The sequence below is a fragment of the Mus musculus genome, chromosome 19, assembly GCF_000001635.26.
Source record: "Mus musculus strain C57BL/6J chromosome 19, GRCm38.p6 C57BL/6J".
Lineage (NCBI taxonomy): Eukaryota > Metazoa > Chordata > Mammalia > Rodentia > Muridae > Mus > Mus musculus.
In genome coordinates, this window is record NC_000085.6 from 38,273,291 (window position 1) to 38,293,460 (window position 20,170).

The 20,170-nt window shown below is 42.3% G+C and overlaps 1 protein-coding gene and 1 long non-coding RNA gene across 4 annotated transcripts in view; one reads left to right on the top strand and one right to left on the bottom strand.

Moving 5' to 3' along the window:
- The window catches only part of Lgi1 (leucine-rich repeat LGI family, member 1), a 44,253-nt gene that overhangs the window by 8,604 nt on the left and 15,479 nt on the right, over positions 1-20,170 (top strand). For all 3 annotated transcript variants that reach the window (NR_157558.1, NR_157559.1, NM_020278.3), the window contains 2 exons: positions 10,680-10,751; positions 10,852-10,923. Coding sequence is in view for 1 of the 3 variants with exons in the window: in NM_020278.3 (NP_064674.1) it covers positions 10,680-10,751; positions 10,852-10,923 (144 nt within the window). In the remaining 2 variants the exon portion in view is untranslated. The remainder of the gene's footprint in view (positions 1-10,679; positions 10,752-10,851; positions 10,924-20,170) is intronic.
- Gm52382 lies at positions 1,557-14,478 on the bottom strand. Its single transcript, XR_003952847.1, has 3 exons — positions 14,428-14,478; positions 10,581-10,818; positions 1,557-2,528 (listed from the first exon to the last, which is right to left on the bottom strand). It is a non-coding gene; the product is annotated as a predicted gene, 52382 (long non-coding RNA).

Here is a 20,170-nt window from a genome sequence, read left to right on the forward strand (position 1 = left end):
AATTAAAGGGGAGGGAGCAATGGAGGAAGACCCCCAGTATCAACCTCTGTCCTCTATATGCATATACTACACACACACACACACACACACACACACACACATTTTCATACACACACACACACACTTTAAAACCATTAAGGGAATCTTAGAGATTTCCTCAAGAAGAGCCATGGATTCATCCTTCCGCAGCTAACTATCTCTACTCTCCTTTGAGAACCCTTACCGAAGTTTTACAGGACACAGGAGAAAACCAGCCAAGCTTTGGCTAGAGGCATTGGCTACTTTAATAGTGCCTGGTGATGCACAGTATAAATATTTCAATATTTATATCATTATTGTAACCTTTCGAGGTACACACAATTTTCTACAGAGGAAGTACTAAACTAAGTACAGAGAGGAAGTACTAAGAACTAAGTCCAGAAGAAGTGCTGAGTCCTCAGAGAGCCAGGTAGCGCTCTCAGTGACTGTTGAATAGGCATTAAACAGCGGGAGTGGTGTTGAAACCTTCGCCCCTACTGTTAACCACTCCTGTTTACTTCCTTCTGACATGGATAATCTTGGTGAGTTTGGTAGTTTTGTTCCTCAAATCAAATCCCGTCTCGTGGGGTCAACCTCTGCCATTACCAAGGTTATTCAGGGGAAATGTGCCCTGAATCCTGGGGACAATGACTGAAAGGGAGTTTCAAAGGCTCTCTGAAAAAAAGTGAAAACATCGCTGGCAAGGGCTTCCTCGTTTCCCTAGGTTTCAGCCCTCATTGGTATGTGTAAGCCCCAGCCTCCTTGCTTGAAAAGAGAGACAGACAAGCTGACAGGAAAAAAGAAATAATGAAGCAAAATAGTAAAATAAAAGGGCCTTCTTTTCTTCAGAGTCACGTCATAGCGCAGTATTCTCCAAACCTGTGTGCAGGGAAACGGTCATCCTGCAAGGACAGAGTTGGGTGTTCCAGTGAGGACAATGACGTGCTCCATCCCTGCAAGGCTGCTCGCTCGCACCTTGGCATAGAAAAGACTCTGAAATTAAAGTGCCCCCCCCCCAAATATATAAGCCGGGCATGGTGGCACACGCCTTTAATCCCAGCACTGGGGAGGCAGAGGCAGGCGGATTTCTGAGTTTGAGGCCAGCCTGGTCTACAAAGTGAGCTCCAGGACAGCCAGGGCTATACAGAGAAACCCTGTCTCGAAACACACACACAAAACAAACAAACAAAAAAACAATAAAGTGCCTCCCTTCTTCCCAACCTCCCCTAGAGTATGGGTTCTATGGAACATCGTTTGGAAACGCCCACACACAAAACTCAGTTATGAGCTTACTTTAATTATACCTCACTTTGTTCTAAAGCAGTGGGTCCCAACCTTCCTAATGCTGCGGCCCTTTAATACAGTTCCTCACAGTGTGGCGACTCCCCCCCCCCCACCCCCCAGCCGTAAAATTACTCTCATTGCTACCTCATGGCTGAAAATTTGCTGCCGTTATGAATTATGATGTAAACATGTGTTTTCTGGTGGTCTTAGGTAACCCCTGCGAAAGGGTCATTCGACCTCTCCAGGGGTCGTGACCCACAGGTTGAGAACCATTGTTCTAAAGAGACTTGATGACAAGGCATGGTGGACAGGTCATCTCTACTATTCTAAAGGAGAAATGATACCATCTGCTCCATAAAGGAATGACTCAGAATGGTTTTGTCGTGCCTCACCACCAGGCTACCCATCTGGTCAAGCAGCTTGGTATAAGTCTGTCTTTTCCTTAGGGACCTCCATATAGATGCTTCTCTCCCAGGAAGTAGATAACGCCTTGAAACTCGGTCATCAGGCGAAGGGCTCCAGAGCTTGAATGAACTCTCAGTTTTTTAAGTAAAGTGAGTTCTCTCGTCGTTGTTTACTCTGTGGCTGAGCCAGCACTTCCCTGGAACCTTTCCATGAGACACTCAGTTTGTGTAGATCTCAGTGATTGATAGGTCCGGCGACCAATTAGATTGCGAAACCTGCATGTTTAATTCCCCTTCGAAATTTAAAGGGAGAAAGGACACATAGACCTAAAATGCCTGATTAGTTTCTTCAACCCACTCCTAAACTTAGCTGCCTTTTCCTCTGCATGTACCTCTCTCGGACCCTGAAAGGTCTTGGGTCTGAACACAAGGGAATGCTTCCCGGGAAATACTGGTCAGCTGTTCTGGTTTGTGGCTACTGGGCAGAGCCGGCAGGACCAAGGGGACAAAGCTGACTGTGATCATGAGCATTAACCAGTGCCTGTGGGACAATCATGCCAGAGCCCAGAATGCCAGCTCTACCACGTACAAGTTTCAAATGATCTTACCTCCTCTCACCTCAGTTTTCTTCCTGTGTTAAGTGGAAACTGTAAGACCCACATTGTAGCCTTTAAGGATGAAAGGGGATGTCAAACCTTGGAAGATGAGGCAGGGTACAGACCAAGCTTAAGATGCAGTTTAAATCACTCCTTGGTGTTCCGGGGAGTTACCGGATAACTTCAGATGAACGCAGTGGGAGCTGACGGCTAGCTGTGTCAGTTTCTAGAAAGAAAGGATTTTGATAATCTCGAGATGACACTGTATTATTAATAAAGGGGCAGGCTCACGCCCAAGGAATGCTTACAGATATGAAATCTCTATTCTAATTCTGACCCACCTGTGACAAATAAAGAAAGGAGAGGGAAGGGGAGGGGAGGGGAGGGGAGGGGAGGGGAGGGGAGGAGAGGGGAGGGAAGGGAAGGGGAGGGGAGGGAAGGGAAGGGAAGGGAAGTGAAAGGGAAGGGAAGACACCTTAGTCACATTGTTTAACCTCTACCAGCCTCAGTTTCTTCATCTGTTAAAAGCAGAATTAGATTTCACCTCCCCAGAGCACCTCCCCCTCGGTTATGTAGAACTAAATTAAGGTTCTTTGTACCCAATCCTTACTGAAAAGGTGGCAGACTCCTTAAGGATTAGCTGAATTACATTGACAATAATTCCCAAGGATGAGAGTCAAAAATAACCGTCAAATAATTCGCTCTTCAGCAATGCTTCCTATTTTAGTGCTTCTTCTGTCTTGAGAGCATATTTAAAAATATTCAAATGTAAATTATTCACATGGCACATGCACTCAGAACCTGCGCACTTGGCAGATGTGAATCACCAGCTTATTGTTAATTATTCTTCAGCCAGCCCCTCTTCTCTTGGATAATGAACGTTACTAACAGCCAGAGGGTCTGGAATGGTTAAGCAGGGTTCTAAACATGTTGACAAGTCCCCCCAACTATGCTGCCATATCTTGCAACAGTTGTAACATGTCCAGTTTATTCTCCTTAATGTAGATATAGTACACATATACCCAGACCCATAGGAACCTGGATATGGGCTGTGCATTTTCACACACTGCTGTTGGATGTTGAATGGCCTGGACCGGACTCATCAGTCTTATCTGGCATAAATGACGTCCCTGGACCTCAGGTTCTCCCACTGCTAGTGTTCCCTTTTGTGTAGATAATTCCTGACAGGAGCACTGGAGACTTGTCTACGTTCTTACAGGATTCTGGAGGCTCATCCAGGGAGTCCTTTTTGTTATTATAATTCCTGTTTGAACAGAGAGTGAACATCTTCACCTACTTAATAGATTAACATACAATCCTAAGCGGCAGGGATGAGCTTTGAAGCCAGATTCCGTATTCCATAGCTCATTGATGCAGTCTCCAGGTGACAGCCGGATGCCACAGCTGGTCCCTTTTCCTCAACCATCCCTCCTCTGTTGCCAGGAGAACCTGCTCTGCTCTAGATGAAAGAATGGAGGCGGGCCTTTCATGGGCCAGTGACATTCCTGACCGCAGTAAAGATGTCCAGGTGGTACAGAGGGCCTGAGTGAATGTTATTAGGGCCAGGGGTCTTAACACAGAGCCAAGTGAGCAGGGTGACTGAGGGACAGTAAGATTTTCTCAGCAAACATTGCACACCCCCATATTTTGCCATCTGCAGGCAGGCCTCCATCCCAGCTTGCACCCCTACAATGCCATAAGCCTAGACTCATGTCTTTGGATTTAAAAGTGGCCCCTTCCTTTAATAAGATAGAAGTGGCATGCATTAGTGCACACAGAGGATTTTTGGCTAAGACACAATCAAGACCTAAGCTTTGTGATCCTCCTAGGATGTTCCTTTCCTGGCCTTTGGAGGAAGAAAACATTTCTGGGTTCATGTGCCTGACCTGTCATCTCTCTAAATGGACCTTGTCTCTGGCTTGTCCACCTCAGGCAGCCTTAGCCTTGAATTCATATAGCCAAACCTTTCTTCTTAGGCCCTCTACCCCCTCATTCACTTCTGTGATGCCAAGCGAGTCCAGGTTCTATTTTAACCCAAGTTCCCTGGTAACCGTGTTGCCTACAGTTTTCCTTTTGAAAGCTGATCGTAGCTTTCATCCAACCAAGACCACCCCTCCCCACCTACACCTCCACACACACACGTCCAATAACCTTATGGCCATGGCACTAAGTGTTTTGTGGATGAAGAGCTGTGCCTTGCACCTATAGGCAGCCATACAAAGGCAAGTAGAAGAAAGAATTACAGCATGGGTTGGGTCAGTACATAATATGTCAAGTCATATCCTCTGGCCAAGGTGTATACTGTCAATGACTTATGAAAAATTATTTTTAAAAATGTAGTTTCAAAAATATTCTATATTGGATGTGGTGCCATATGCCACACATTATATTATAATTATGTGTAATTACAATCACAATATTAAGGAGGCAGGGGCACATGGATCTTTCTGAGTTCTAGACTACCCAGGGTTATATAGTAAGACCTTGTCTTGAGAGAGACAAAGAAAAGAAGAAAGAAAGGAAGGAAGAAAGAAAGGAAAGAAGAGAAAAAGGAAAGAGAAAGAAAAGGGTTATTCTAAAGAACACTTAAATAAAATATGTAATTTAAAGCTTATTACAAATCAAAATTTGATTGATATTTTACACAGTGGAGAAGCCATACCTTTATATGGTTTTATGTTTATACAGAAAGAATAAAAATATGAGTATTAAACTCAATAAATAGCAGAAGGAAATTAGAAGAAAGGAATAATGAAAAAATAAAGCAATGCATTAAGTAGCAGTGGGTATGACAAATAAGTCCAAATTTTCACTATTGAAAGGGGGAAACCTGGAATAAAATGGTAGCCATTTGGAAAGAACAGCACTCACAAGTTAGAAGTCCTTCAATTATTAACCAAAAGCAGAATAATGTCTAGGGAAGAACCAAGGAAGTGACCTACTTTACTTTATGGGGCTAAGTCCCAAGTGAATCAAAGAAGTCCTGACTTCATAGGAGATAGAGTGATAGGTTCAGTGTTGGTGAAGAGATAAGGAAGGAGGTCTTTCCACACTCTGAGTCAGACCTGTGATTCGCAAAGCTCGCATAAAAGCTAGGCACTTAAAAACATCCAACAATAGAAATATGTAAGTCTGTCCTAGGAAACAGAGACAGAAAAGGTGTTTGTAGCCAAAGGTGGTTGTAGTAGGTAGAAAAAAACAAACAGAAAACCCAGAATTCTTACTAGATAGCTACATTATAGTTTGCCACAATATGAAACAGTCATTCGCTAAACTATATTATTAAAACAACATCATGAAAGAATGTTCATGATTAAATGAAGAAATGCAAAGTACCCACATCAAGTTGGGTGCTTAGCACACCCGTAATCCTAGCACTTGGGAGGCTGCAATGCTCGGATCACAAGTTCAAAGCCAGTCTGGGTACAAAGTAAATTCTAGGCCAGTGTGAACTGCAAGGTGAGATGCCCCAACAGACCTCCAAATCCTCAAACAGAAGAGAGAGAGAGAGAGAGAGAGAGAGAGAGAGAGAGAGAGAAGACATATAACAATACATAGCTCTGTCAACTTGACAAACATACACATGCAGATATCATATATGTGACACATATTATGTGTATGCACATCAGTATCTATCTCTGCATAGTATGATAACAGTGTTCTCTACTTTGAATTTTTTCTATATTTTCCTGAACTTCTATGAGACATGTATATAATATGCAAACTGCACTCAACATTTTTAAATGTTGTACTTTAAAAATTACAGATTGATACAACATCTTGATGTAACTTTGAAACTACTTACATCAATCACTTAATCATGTCTTGCACATGCTGCGTGGTGGCTATTTGTCAGAACACTGAGGGGTGAGGTTATTACATCATACTGAGAAGCCACCCAGTCTGAGGAAAGGGGGTTGGACAAAAGGGTCTTGGGACTCGTGATTTTTAGCAAAGCCAAAAGTATTTCTTTGGACCTTGCTTTCCTGCTGTCAAACAGATAGCAATACTGGACCTACCACCTTCACAACGCTGTTCTAAAGCCCACGTGAGATGCTCTGACAGGGACTAGGAAGTATAGAGTATTTTGAAGGCAACAATTGCCATTTTAAAACGAGCCAGTGCCTGCCTGGAATTGATTGATAGTTGATCTATGCAGTTTTTCTAAATCTTCCTCTTGGTAAGGAAATATACACTCCCTTGGTTCCTTAAAAAAATAAAAACAAAAACCTCCCCACTCCTCCCTCCCACAGCTTGTTCATGACATATTAAAAAATGCTTATCCCTTGAGGAGACTTAGAGAGGTCAAGGCATATCCCTGATGAACGTCCACCGAAACTAGTGGGAAAATGCCTAGTTTCTTCCTTCCTCAGGAAGAGAGGAAGTAGCAGAGACTTCAGAGGTCTTATGGGACTTAGGCAGAGGCAAACCATACATGACCTCTACAAACTGGGATATCTCCTGGCAAGTTGGTTTGCTCAGACCTCTGATCTCTGCTCAGGGAAACCAGGCCATCCGGACGACACACTGGTTCCCACAAATGCTACCATGACACGACACTGCTAATGTGACGTTTGTCCCATCTGCCTCATATTACTGCAGACTCTCATTATGCGTACTTTTGGGGACAGGGAAACCCATAGCCCTTCTATGCCTCATAGCAACCACTGCAAGGATCAGAGGACTCTTGGTGACCATTAGTACAGGGGGTATCTCAACTGACCCAGAAGTTTCTCCCTGTGCACCCTGACTGCATGCATCCACCCCGGCAGCTTTAAAATAGCTTGGGCCACAATCCAAGTGTAGAATTTAACCAGAATCCTTGAGAGTGGGAAGGAGTTGTTAGTATTTTTAGGCTCCTTGGGTGATTCCAAGTGCATCCGAGATAGAAAAGCACTGGTAGGAGCCAACACAGATGCAGGCATCTCCCCACGCGCCTTCAACATTCTCCCCTCTGCGAGGGCTCCGTGCATGGTCAGTCCATACGTGGTCCTCGAACACCCGTCTTAATTGTCATTGATCCAAGAGCTCTCCTTCCCCTACTCGGCAGGCTTAGTGTTTAAGTTGTCAGTTCCACAAACCGAGGAAGAGTACTATTGCCTACCCAATACTACCTTACTGAGCCCGGCCATTTGGATCACTGACTGCTATCCAATCTAGGAATTAGCTACACTGAGGGAAAACCAAGTCTTTCTTGCCCTTAAAATCCATGGAAAGGACCACAGAGGTTATACAAAATAAGAGAACCATTCTGCTCTGACACAGGACTGTATGAACATGTGCTAGGGTGGGTACCATTTCCCTTGATAGACACTGTAGAATACTTGCTACATCGATTTAATCACAAATAATAATATTGAAATAAAATGTATTGCTGAGACGATAAAAATTAAAGATTTGAGATTTTTTTTCTTTATAGAATGTGACCGATTCATGAGTGTTTTCAAGTTTATATTGAATACTGAAATTGTTATATTGAATACTAAAATACTTAAAGCCATCCAGATATATTTAAAATATTTATGTATCATTTTACAATCCCATGTTCATAGAAACCACTATCAAATTTAGAATCAAAAAGCTATGATAGTCATTATTAGCTCACCCAGGGAAATATTTTTTAGCTTTTATAACAAAAAATTTTAAAGAATGTATTTATTTTTATTTTATGTCTTTGTTGTTTTGGCTGCGTGTACGTCTGTATGGGGGTGCTGGAATCCCCAGAACTGGAGTTACAGACTGCTGTGAGCTGCCATGTGGATGCTGGGATTTGAACTGGGATCCTCTGGAAGAGCAGCCCTAACTGCTGAACCACCTCTCCAGCCCTATAAGAAAAAAAATTAATTGAGGTGTAATTATTCATAAAGAGAAGGACACCATCACAAGTATAGTCCTTCTCAGTGGTGTTGGTTTACAAATAAGCATCCTTGTGTCCAGCACCCAGGTTAAGGAACCAACCGTTATTCCCCCAGAGACAATCTTTGTGTTCACTTTCAGTTAGAACTACTACCCTCCCAGAAAAGCCACTGTGTCGATATCTGCCTGCATAGATTTGTTCAACTGGGTTTTTTTTTTTTAAGATTTATTTATTGTTATAAATAAGTACACTGTAGCTGTCTTTAGACACACCAGAAGAGGCCGTCAGATCTCATTATGGGTGGTTGTGAGCCACCATGTGGTTGCTGGGATTTGAACTCAGGACCTTTGGAAGAGCAGTCAGTGCTCTTACCCACTAAGCCATCTCGCCAGCCCCCAGCTGGGTTTTTTGTTGTTGTTTGTTTGTTTGTTTGTTTGTTTTTTCTGTTAGTCATGCAGAATGCACTCTGCCGAATTTTGACTTCTTTCCTTAGAAAATGTTGCTTTGTAGTTATAGTTTTAGCCAGAGATTTTAGTCTTTGAAATGTAGTTCAGCAAACATGAAAAAAAAAAAAACAGGAATTGGGATAGAGTTGGGGATGCAAAAGCAAATAAAGGCAGGTCCTTGCTTTAAGATTATATTCAATATCCTAACCTAGCAGTGACTAGAATGCAATGTAAAGCAAATGTCTCTTTGTTCAACAAATATTTGTTTAAAATTTACAATGGAATGGTTACTAGCACAAGTTCTAAAAGTAAGTACTGAAAAGGCCAACAAAAATTTTAGAAATCCTATCTTTCATCTCTGTGACAGGCATAGGCAAGGGATGCTCACTGGTATCCACTTTCCAGCCTGTCTTACTTTTGACTTAACGTAAGGGATGGAAGCTATTTCTTCCGGCAACTTGGGACTATGGGATGCTGAATTCCCAGCTGCGCCGCAGGGCATTTTGCAGACCATTGGAGAAGCTATCTGCAGCCACTGGATTCTACTCTCTCCATCCCTGTTTGCTGCCCTTAAGGAGAGAAACAAAACCCTGAAGCCTGCTCAAGCCTTTGGGTGTCAGCTTACCAAGGAGTAAGGCTGAGCATCAGGTTGCTTTCCAAAACCATAAAATGAGAAGAGACAATTACCAGAGAAGTGATGGAAGTCATGAACCTTGGACTTCATTTTAATAAGCACAGGCTGTAATGTGTGTTTGATTAGTTGCTCTGGGCTCTTCGGGGCCCAGTGAATTACTTGAGTAAAAAGAGCCATGACGTAAGAGGGAAGAGGGATTAGAAGTGAACTCAACACCATTCCAGGATTGATAGCTTGGGAAGGAACAGAAAAGGTCACTTCACTTCATTTGGCTGGCTCCTCCTCTGCCTCCATTCCTTGACAGGAAAGTCTCAAGTCCCTGGAAAAATAGAGCTGATAGGAAAATCCACACACCTGTGTTCCCATCCTTTGGCTTCGCTTACAGGCTCCTACTCCTCAGCTCATGTTGAACCCTCCCTTGATTACTGTATCCAATAAATTACTCATTTCAAACTACTTCAGAAAGTAAAAATCTCCAGGCTTAATCTCCTCTGTTAACAGGCTCAGGGGAGAAGTCACTTGGCTAGTTACTAGCAATTATATTTAACCACTACCCTCCCAAAGTAAAAATATCACAAGATTTACTAACAGCATTTCTATATTATTATTAAACTGTCTGACACACAAACTTATTATTTAGCCAAATGTGTATATATGTGTATATATATGCTTTAAAGAAATCTGGCAAGTTCTCCAAAGGGTCCAATGGGGTTTGGTGACAGATTGCCTCATGCCCTTTTCCTTGGGGATTTTGAAGCCAGGTTCCTGTGGATTTTGAAAATGCCAATAAATTTGCCCAAGTAAAAGTGTTTATCTTAATTATTTAGTAACAAAATGGCCTCAGATGTGCAAATGTCATCAGTTCCTATCTTCAGCCTGTCCTGTTCTCAGATTATTGATTTTTTTTTAAGCAGCCAAAAAGTTGGTGTTCACTGTTTATGACCACTGTCCACTACACCTGCTATGAGCTATTACACAATAAAGGTGGAGGTCCATTTTTTCCCTACATTTCCTAGTATTAAACTCCTGGTATTAATCATTAAGTAATGATTAAAGATCATTATTTTGGCCTGTCAAAATAAATTCCAGAAGTTTCTAGAGCATGTTTTCCCATGAAGATGACTGCCAGCGTCTTCGTTAATGGGACCACGAAAATGTTGATTTGGTCACACCAGCTGCCCACCTCCTCTGCTTGTGTCTCTCTCAAAATGCTTCCCAGGACGGATGGCACCTCACCCAAAGAGAGAAGCCTGCAAGCACGCCCTCAGTGAGCACGTCAGGAGGAGACATTCAGGAGTGAGAAAAGCTGCCAAGGTTTTCTGTAGAGAAACGCAGACTTACCTGTGTCAGCCTCCACCTGGTTCTCTGAGAGACCAAGGCAGGGGAGATGGGCGGCTGACAGTGTAACTCTTCTCACTGTGTGCACCTCTCTCTGGGCAGGTTATTTACGTCGAACTCCTTTGATGTGATCAGTGATGATGCTTTTATTGGTCTTCCACATCTAGAATATTTGTAAGTAAGAAAACTCTCCCCGCTTAACCTTGATTCAGGACAGGTTCTCTTCAGTGCCTATAGTTGTCTGACCAAATGAGAATGTTGTTACCTCTTGCAGATTCATAGAAAACAACAATATCAAGTCCATTTCAAGACATACTTTCCGGGGACTCAAGTCTTTGATTCACTTGTAAGTATAGGTGATGCTATTATTTTTTTTTAAGCTTCTTTGTTTGGCTGAATTGGTTTTTGTTGTTGTTGTTGTTGTTGTTGTTTTTGAGGTTTTTGCAGTACTGAAATCAAACCTAGAGGCTTTGTGCTTGCTAGGTGAACGCTCTACCACTGAGCTATGGTCCCAGCCTGTATTTTTGAGCTCACAAATTCAGTTTGGCATCTAAGGTTACGGCACCCATTTTATGAGTACCTATGAAAATGTAAGAGCTCGAATTCTTTCTCTTCATGCACATTTGCCATCTCCCCTGTCATATATCAGCATGAACTCGGGAAATGGATTATGATTACTATTTTTAGCCTAGATGGAATATAATTAGAAAAGCAATCTATGTAGGGAAATAACATAACTGAAATAACTTTTATTATCCTCATCATCTCTCACTTCATAAGTCCCAGAATTATGGGGTGACTAATATCCTTTAATTTGATATTCACTGCTCATTTTCACTGTTTAAATCCTGACTCTATATGCCTTTAAACCTGATGTAGCCATAGGCAGTCTCTGTATAGTGCAGGGACAACCTATTTTATAGCTGAAATACTCAATTATCCAATGGGTGGTTAGAGATACAGCTGTCAGTCTTAACAAGGGACAATTTTGTTTCCCAGGAAATGTGAAGAAATACAAGCTGTACCTGCTTGTCACAAGATGGGACTGTTACCAGCACCTAGTGGGTGGAGGGGAAGAGCTGCTCCTAGTTAATATCTAATGTGGAGGGCAATCTGTACAGCCAAGGATGACCCCCACCTGAAATGGCACAGAGGGGAAGGGAAACATCTCATCACATGAAACCACATGAATTTCTTCTTCTAGCTTCTTCCACCTCATTAAGACAGGGGGCAGGGAATTATTTTTAAAGGAAATACACATTAAAGATAAAATGTCTACCCATGTTAGAGATGAAGAAACAGTTTGTGATACTAGATTCTAAATCTGGAGCCTCATGCATTAGAAGTAAGTGTCCTACCACTGCGTTGCACCCCCAGACCCCCATTTATTAGGAGTAATATTTATTTCGAGACATCATCTCACTAAGTTGCCCAGGATAGCCTTGAACTTGCTCTATAGACTATACATGTCTTGATTTTATGATCCTCTTGCCTCAAATATCCTAGAAACTGGGATTCCAGACCTGCACAACCTGGTCCAGCTCAGAGACAGAATCTTGAAGGGGAGATATGATTACAGAACTGGTTCCTTATAGAACTATAAAAACATCGATTCCATTGCTGAATTGCAGCTTTATTATCTTCATCATTCATTCATTCATTCATTCATTCATTCATTCAATGAATTCAAATCATTCAAAGGCAATTTCTTAAACACCTAATATGAGTCTATCCGTGCTGCTGATGTAATGAATCCATGTGTCATAGTCACTCTGTTAACCTTGACCTATCTCCACACTTCCTCAGCACCACTCTGCTCTAAGCCATGATGAAACAGAGCAACACTTACCCTTTGAACCTATTTTCTAGTGTACCCATGTGGTTACCCTGCTATACCTGCCAGGCCCCACTGTCTCTTGCGTTTGGATTGCAACAAGAGAGAAATGATAGCTAAGCTTATTTTATAAACTACAATTCTGTCTTCTAAGACTTGTATATGGTCATTAAAATATGAACACAATTTACAATGCCCTCCCTGTCAGTGATATAATATGATGTGACCATGGCTGTGTAACAGGATGAACATTATGTAATTTTTGATCATGGAGTCTAGTTTTGCAGAATGTTTATCAGATAAAATAAAATGAAATAAAATAAATAAGCACACAAAAGATGAAATGAATATTCATTACCTCATGTGGTGGTTTGAATGAGAATAACCCTCATAGGCTCATGTATTTGAATACTTGGTCCCTAGTTGGTGGAACTGTTTGGGAAGGATTAGGAGGTGTGGCCTTATTGAAGATTGTGTGTTACTATCTAGGGACAGGCTTTGAAGTTTCAAAAAAGCCCACATTATTTCCAGATAGCTATTTCTTCCTCATGCTGTGGTATAAGCACTCAGCTATACTTTAAAGCTAAGCTTGCCACCATGTTCCAGGCCACAATGGTCATGAATTCAAACCTTCTGTAACTGTAAGCCCCGATAAACTCTTTCTGTTATAAGTTACCTTGGTCATGGTTAATCTCTTTGCAGCCATAGAAGAATAACTAAGACAACTTAGTCTGAGACCTCTTGGATGTATATACATATCACCCAACAGGGCCTCTGCCTTATGGTCAGCATCAGCTTGCTACTCAGAGGCTGTGGGATCCATGGTCTCCCTAGGAACTTGAAAGACAAGTATGTTGTGCTCAACTTGCTAGGGTGTTCCAATCTTAAAAAGCATGTGGCTTCTCTCAGACTCCTTGCATAGAATAGGAGAAAATGTTCTGTCTATCTCACCAGAAAAGGATGGAAGAAGGGAGGAGGGAAGGAAAGAAGAAGGGATAAGGGGAAAGAAGGGGACAAACCAGGAAGGAGGAAAGAAAGGAAAAAAAAAAAAGATCTGTAGATCACCATGCTGAAGAATACCTGCTTTGCTTGACTGCAGCTCATTTTGCCCATCAAATAAAATGGGAATTTAAGTTTAGAGCTTTAGTGGTAGAGAGACTATCAGGACAGGAGACCTCTACAACCTGTAGAGAGTTATCTCTAGAACCTTTCACGGTTAAGGAAAAGTGAAAGTGAGTCTTTCAAGAGAAAGACATGCATCTTAAGATTACACAAACCTGCAATGTAAAGATGGTGTTTGTAATGAGGACCAGGAGTGGGGAGAGAGAGGGGTTATGGCTGATCAGACAAACAGGTCCTGTAGGTCTTTGGCATCTTTACTTAATCTATGATACTATTATTTGGATCTATAAAAGTGGCAACACCATATTGGTCATTCTAAGTCATAACCACATAGGATGCAATTTGAGCTTTTCAAGAAGTATGTAGGACTCATAAAAATGAGTGTGATGCAGTCCCACCTTGGAGGACCTCCTTCTGTAACAGGAAGAGCAACTGGGTAGATGGATATTTTCTCACTACGTGGCTTTGTCTTCAAGTTTTTCTCCTTTCTACTTCTGCTGTTCTTGAAGGTATGTTTCCTGCTTCTCTTGCTTTCCTTTAAGGAGATGGAGCTGGCATCCTTTGAAAATCAAATGTCCCTCTGCCTGCTCCACACATTGAGTTCATTATCGACAGCTTATTGCTTATAAGTAAGCCTGGAGTTCCTTCCTTCCTTCCTTCCTTCCTTCCTTCCTTCCTTCCTTCCTTCCTTCCTTCCTGCTGTCTGTCTGTCTCTCTCTCTTTCTCTCTTTTTTTTAATTTTTAAGGTGTGAGGCTATCAAGGGCACTTTCTCCACCTTTGACCAATTCTTTCTGATTGAAAGGCAAAACATTCAAGCAGTGAGGAATTATCAGTGCGCTGGCTAGCCTGTGTACACCACAGGAAGCATTTATAAAGGTGTTTCATAGTCTTACCTCATTGTAGTCTCCAGGTGACCTTTTGGGAGGCATAGGCAGTGACAGTTGCTCTCCTGGATGTGTGAAAATGAAAGTGTGAATTATGCCTGAGTGGACGCTGCTCACCTTCTCACCAGCAACAAAGCCAGAAGTTACCTAGGTTCTCAGCAAGGCATCCGCCATGTCAGTTAGAGCTCTCTCAACTAGCTGACACAATAATTCTAGTCCATCATTTGTGGTGTAGAGATGTGAAAGCTGAGCCAGGAAAGGCTTCCCTGTACACTAGGCAGATGACAAGTTCAGAAGCCAAAGACAATGTGGAATGGACTAAGATTGCTAGCAGGAATATTCTTCAAGCAACCCAATCTGGCTAAAGACAAACTTCTGAAAAGAAAATAGTGGACAAAGAGGAAAAAGTTGTGCAGCTCATGGTGTCCACATCAGGAAAAATGACTGGATCAGCTGCTACTTAGAGGACAAAGCAGATTGCTCCCACAGTCTCTACTATAAGAAAGCCAGTCACAAGAGTTGCTAATGGGTTAATGAACATGGTTTTAAGAGACCAATGCAAACAGCTCCTCCAAAAATACAGAGAAGAAAAGCAGCTTTAAAAATTTAGAGAACAAGAGAAAGCTAAATGCAGAATGAACACCTCCTGCCCCTCTTGGGGTTCTGACATTTATCCCCTCTCCAGAGTCCCCAGAATTCCAAACTATATGCAGCTAGCAATGATCACACCCCCGCTAATGCAGGAGACAAATCATAGTCACCTGCTGTAAAACAGCTTCTTATCCCACATCTAAGATTAAAACAAAAACATGTCGACACAACATAACTAGTTTTTTGTTTTATTTTGTTTTTGTGTTTCATTTTTTTGTTTTTAAGAAACCGAAACTCTCCCTTGCCCGGAGCCACCTGGACACAGAATCGGATGCAAGTGTAGATTTAAAGGCTAATCGTCTCTCCGGACCTTCTAGCCCACTAACTATTCTGAGTGCTTGCTGATAGCTTCTGAAAAGTCCTAAAAACTTTCTTGCTCTTTTTGAGAGTTAAAAGCAGCGGGTTTAGGTGATTAACAGCTTAACATGGGGGGTGGGGTGGGGGATAAGTAATGGAGCCTTTGTTCTATCTCTGCAGGAACTGAGCTGGCTCTAACTTCCAGCCTGCTAGTTGAAGTCACAGGAAGCAAAGAGGGACACTTTGAAAAGTGATTTTAGTCTTTATTTCTAAGTTCTCCAAAAAGTTTCTACAAAATATCTCCTCCAAAAAGTTTGCTCTAAAAATTTCTCTCTGCTCTCTTCTTCTAATCTTGCCCTTTCCTCCTTCTCTGATGTCACAACGATGCCCTTGCTCTCAATGCCTTTACTCCCAATGTTATGTCTTTTCTTCAAAGTTCTTCTTGAGTCCTGTTCTGTCTTCTTCCTATGTCCTCAGCACTTATACATCTTTCAGAATACATGACCAAATGGCAACAAGTTTACACATAAATTAAAATAATAAATCAGATAAGAAGTTTACAGCAGAGACTGTTTACATCCATAACATTAAGAGTAATTATCTGGCTAAACATTCATCATCTGTCACAAACTCAACAGTGTGCTACACCATAACTTTTACGACTAAGTTATTAGTGAAGTTTTATATAGTTAAACCCAGTCAATATTTTTTCTTCTGTCCTTGCACTTATAGTAAATCCTTAGTTTCCTTTTTATGACCTTTGGTGAATTGCTTTACAACCTTTTGGAACACGCTTTAAGTTGTGGATGCCTGCTTGCTGTCTCAGGAGCAATTAACTCATGACACTAAGACTGGCAGAGTTCTCGTTGCAGAGGGGTTGAAGTTTGTGATCAGAGAGGACTTAATAGCAATTCTATTATAAAAGTGCTTAATAATTACTAATATAATTTTGGTAATCCTTATAAGATCATCATTAAGAACTAAAAAATCATCTGTTTGTCTATATAGCATCACTACAAGAAAGTACATTTTTGTTGTTCTGCAGAGATCTGCTCAAAAGGGTGGGCTAACACCTAGCGGCCTATTATATATTAATAATAACAGGAAAAGCATATTAATAGCAGTAATATTTCCTAAAATGAAATTCTTCTTGGCCTTGCCTAAATAAGTCATTCTGTCGTTAACTTTAACAGTCCATGGTGGAACCATCTCAGGAAGATTACCTGCTAGTTTTTAGCTTCTCCCTGATGGCTCCTGGTACTCACTTCAGATAATGACTAGACAAGAGAGGGATCTTGGGGTCAGCAAGATGCCTCAGTAGATGAAGGTGCTTGCTGCCAAGATGACCTGAGTTGGATCTTAGGACCACGTGGTGAAAGGAGAGAGCTAACTCTTTATAAATTGTCCTCCAACCTTCATGCATATATTGTGGTGTTTACACACACACACACACACACACACACACACACACACACACACACACGTGCACCCTCATGCCTGTATACATACACACAAATAAATTATTGTAATGAATATTTGAAAAGAAAACAATGAAAGAGATCCTGAAGACAAGAGCCCCACCCTTATTCCCAAACTTACAGAGGTAGAACTGGATGAACAAACTCATTCCGCTCTGGCCTGATATTACATCAGCTGCAAAGACTGGGTCCATTCCTAAAGAAACAGTGAGCTTTTACCCCATTGTGTGTTTGTCTGGCTAGGCTTACTTCCCAAAGGGCATTTACAGACAACTTGAAAAACACTCTAGGGCTGGTGAGATGGCTCAGCGGTTAAGAGCTCCGACTGCTCTTCCAAAGGTCCTGAGTTCAAATCCCAGCAACCACATGGTGGCTCACAACCAACCATCCTTAACGAAATCCGATGCCCTTTTCTGGAGTGTCTGAACACAGCTACATATAAATGATAAATAAATAAATAAATAAATAAATAAGAAAACCACTCTAGATAACTAAGTAAGATGCTTGCCTTATAGCTGGACAGTGGTGGCACATGCCTTTGATCCCAGCACTTGGGAGGCAGAGGCAGGCAGATTTCTGAGTTTAAGGCCAGCCTGGTCTACAGAGTGAGTTCCAGAACAGCCAGGGCTATACAGAGAAACCCTACTTCAAAAAACAAACAAACAAAAAACAAAAACAAAACAAACAAACAAAAATGCTTGCCTTATGTGCCTGGCATCCTGAGTTCTAGCCCCAGGAAAGCACTTTAAAACAAACAAACAAACAAACAAAAAACAAAAAAAACAGCCAGGCATAATAATAGCATACTCTTGTAATTCAGCCCCTATAAAAGTATTGAGACCCTCTCTGAATTGCTTTATTCTGAGTGTCCTAATACTATATAGGCATACTTTTTTTAATAATACTAATTAAACATTGAAGGATTCAGCTCACAGTTTGGGGAGGTTCGAGGCTAGGGCACTGGGAGTGGGTCACTTCTGATGATGGCCTTTTTAATTGGCATCTTGTGGCAAGGGATCGTGTGTGTGTGTGTGTGTGTGTGTGTGTGTGTGTGTGTGTGTGTGTGTGTGTGCATGTGTGTGTCCCAAGACACCGAGTTAGGGAAAAAGCACGCAGCGCTGTGAATGCCCATGGCTGGACCGCCACCTCCCCATCCTGTGAGCCTGCTTTTACAAGTGCCCTCCTCATTCCCCAGTTTCTCCATAGCAACAGTTCCAAAGCCAATAGGGGTCCTTGAAAGTCCAGCTTCACTTCAGAATGCACCTACAACCCAGCTCTCAGATCAACTGGGATATTGCCCCCACTGGCCAGGGTCAGGCATTCTGGAAGGCAGACATCCCATCATTCCATCTGCCTCGGTGCTCTCATGGCTTGCCTGAGAAAACCTTTGATTGTAGCAATGGAACCTACTGGAAAATCGCTGCTATGGCAAACTAGACTGGATCAGACAGCACATTTGTTTCAGTGCCACGGAGCTGTGCTGCTAAGAAAGCAACACCCACAGCCATCTGGGGTGCTCCCACCCCCCTGCAACCATCCTTAGCTTGAGCTTGTGTCTCTAGGGGCCTGCAGCTTCACATGCTGGTATTCTAGTTTCATACAAAATTCGAGAAGGCACCAGGGCACTGAGGCACCTGCGGCCCCAAATCCAAGCAGACACATTAGCTTCCCCCTGTGCGTGACACACATCATCTTCTCCCTGTGGATGCATGCTCACCACCGTGCAGCTGGCCATTCATTTAAATCTCCAAACAAGCTTGAGAGCTAGGTGTTCCCACGTACCTTGCTAGCCTCACTGTCAGTGAAGATGAACTCATTTTTAACAGTTATAGCTAAATTAACTGGAATTTAATAGCCCTCATCACTGGACATTGGAGACTTCTTTTCTCTTAATCACTCATACCAGAGAAGCGCTAATTGACCCCTAGTCTCCACTCTAGCGAGTCTTACTCTGTCTTTTCCACTGGAGCAACTCTGGCCAAGATCACCAGTGATACTCAGATTAATTGAGTTCCAAGTCTTTATTTTTATTTTTTTGCTTCTCTTTTCTTTCTTTTCAAGACAAGGGGGCTTATGTGCCTGTAGCTGGGCTTAAATTCACTATGTAGCCAAGAATGACCTTAGACCTTCTCATCTTCCTTCTTTTACCTCCCAAATGAGGGGATTGCAGGTATATGTCACCATGTCTGGTTAATGCAGTGCTGGGGCTTGAACTCAGGAACTTGCATATGTTAGTCAAGCATCCTAGTAATGGATCTACACCCTAGGCAAGCTCTCTACTTTCCAAGCTGCACCCCCAGCCCTCACCATCAGTTCACAGATTACCAACATCATCATTTTAACTATGAGTAATCTAGAAACAGGAGGGCTAATGACCTGCTCCAGGCTTTGAACCTCGGCAGGCTGGTAGCAGAAATTCCCCTTTATCCACTATACCATATACTACATCCTCACAAACCTGTCAACACTAAGGCTAAAAGGAAGGCTTCTTTACTGATTTGGAACTCAGGGGTATCCTTGCTTTGAGCTATTGTAGACATCCTTCCTATCCCCGGCAGTGCTCAGCACCCAGCAGCTATTCCACAACAGGCAGACTGTGGACACTTTCCCTCTGATACTTCCTTATACCTGTGCTAACAGTCTTGGTGCCTTTGGTCCACAGTCATGGTGACAGTTATGTGTTACTGAAGGGGGAAAGGGTCATGGAGTATTAGTATTTAACAAACTGATTGTCTTTGCCCATAGCTATTCTTTTCTTCCAAATAATAATAATAATAATAATAATAATAATAATAATAATAATAATAATACTTGCCCATTTGAAATCTATACCAACTATTCAGATCTTAAAAGTTAAATATCCTGCTTTGGTTTGAGTAAGATTTGCACTTTTAAGCTCATGAAGGAATTTAATCTCCCCAAATCCTATGCTAATGGTATTAAGGGTGGGGAATTAGCCTGGGTTTGGTGTTTAACATTTAGTGGCAGTATCTCTAGGAAATGGTTTAATTTAAATCCTGTCTTTGGGGATAAGCCCACATGACTGAATCCTGGAGAAGTATCATCTGTTCTTTCCTATGCCTAGATAAGTGAGCTTCCTCTCACCCACTCCAGACTCCCTGCCGCTCTCCCTGCCTCCTTCCCTATTCTTTCTCTTCTTCACTGCTCCTCTCCCTCCCTTCCTCCCTCCCTCCCTTCCCCCATGCCCCTCTCCCTCTCTGCCAACCTGCCCCCTCCCCTGCCTGCCCCTTTCCCTTCATCCCTGCCCCTCTTCCTCCCTCTCTGACTCTCTCCCTCTCCCCCTGCCTGCCTCTCTCCCTCCCTCA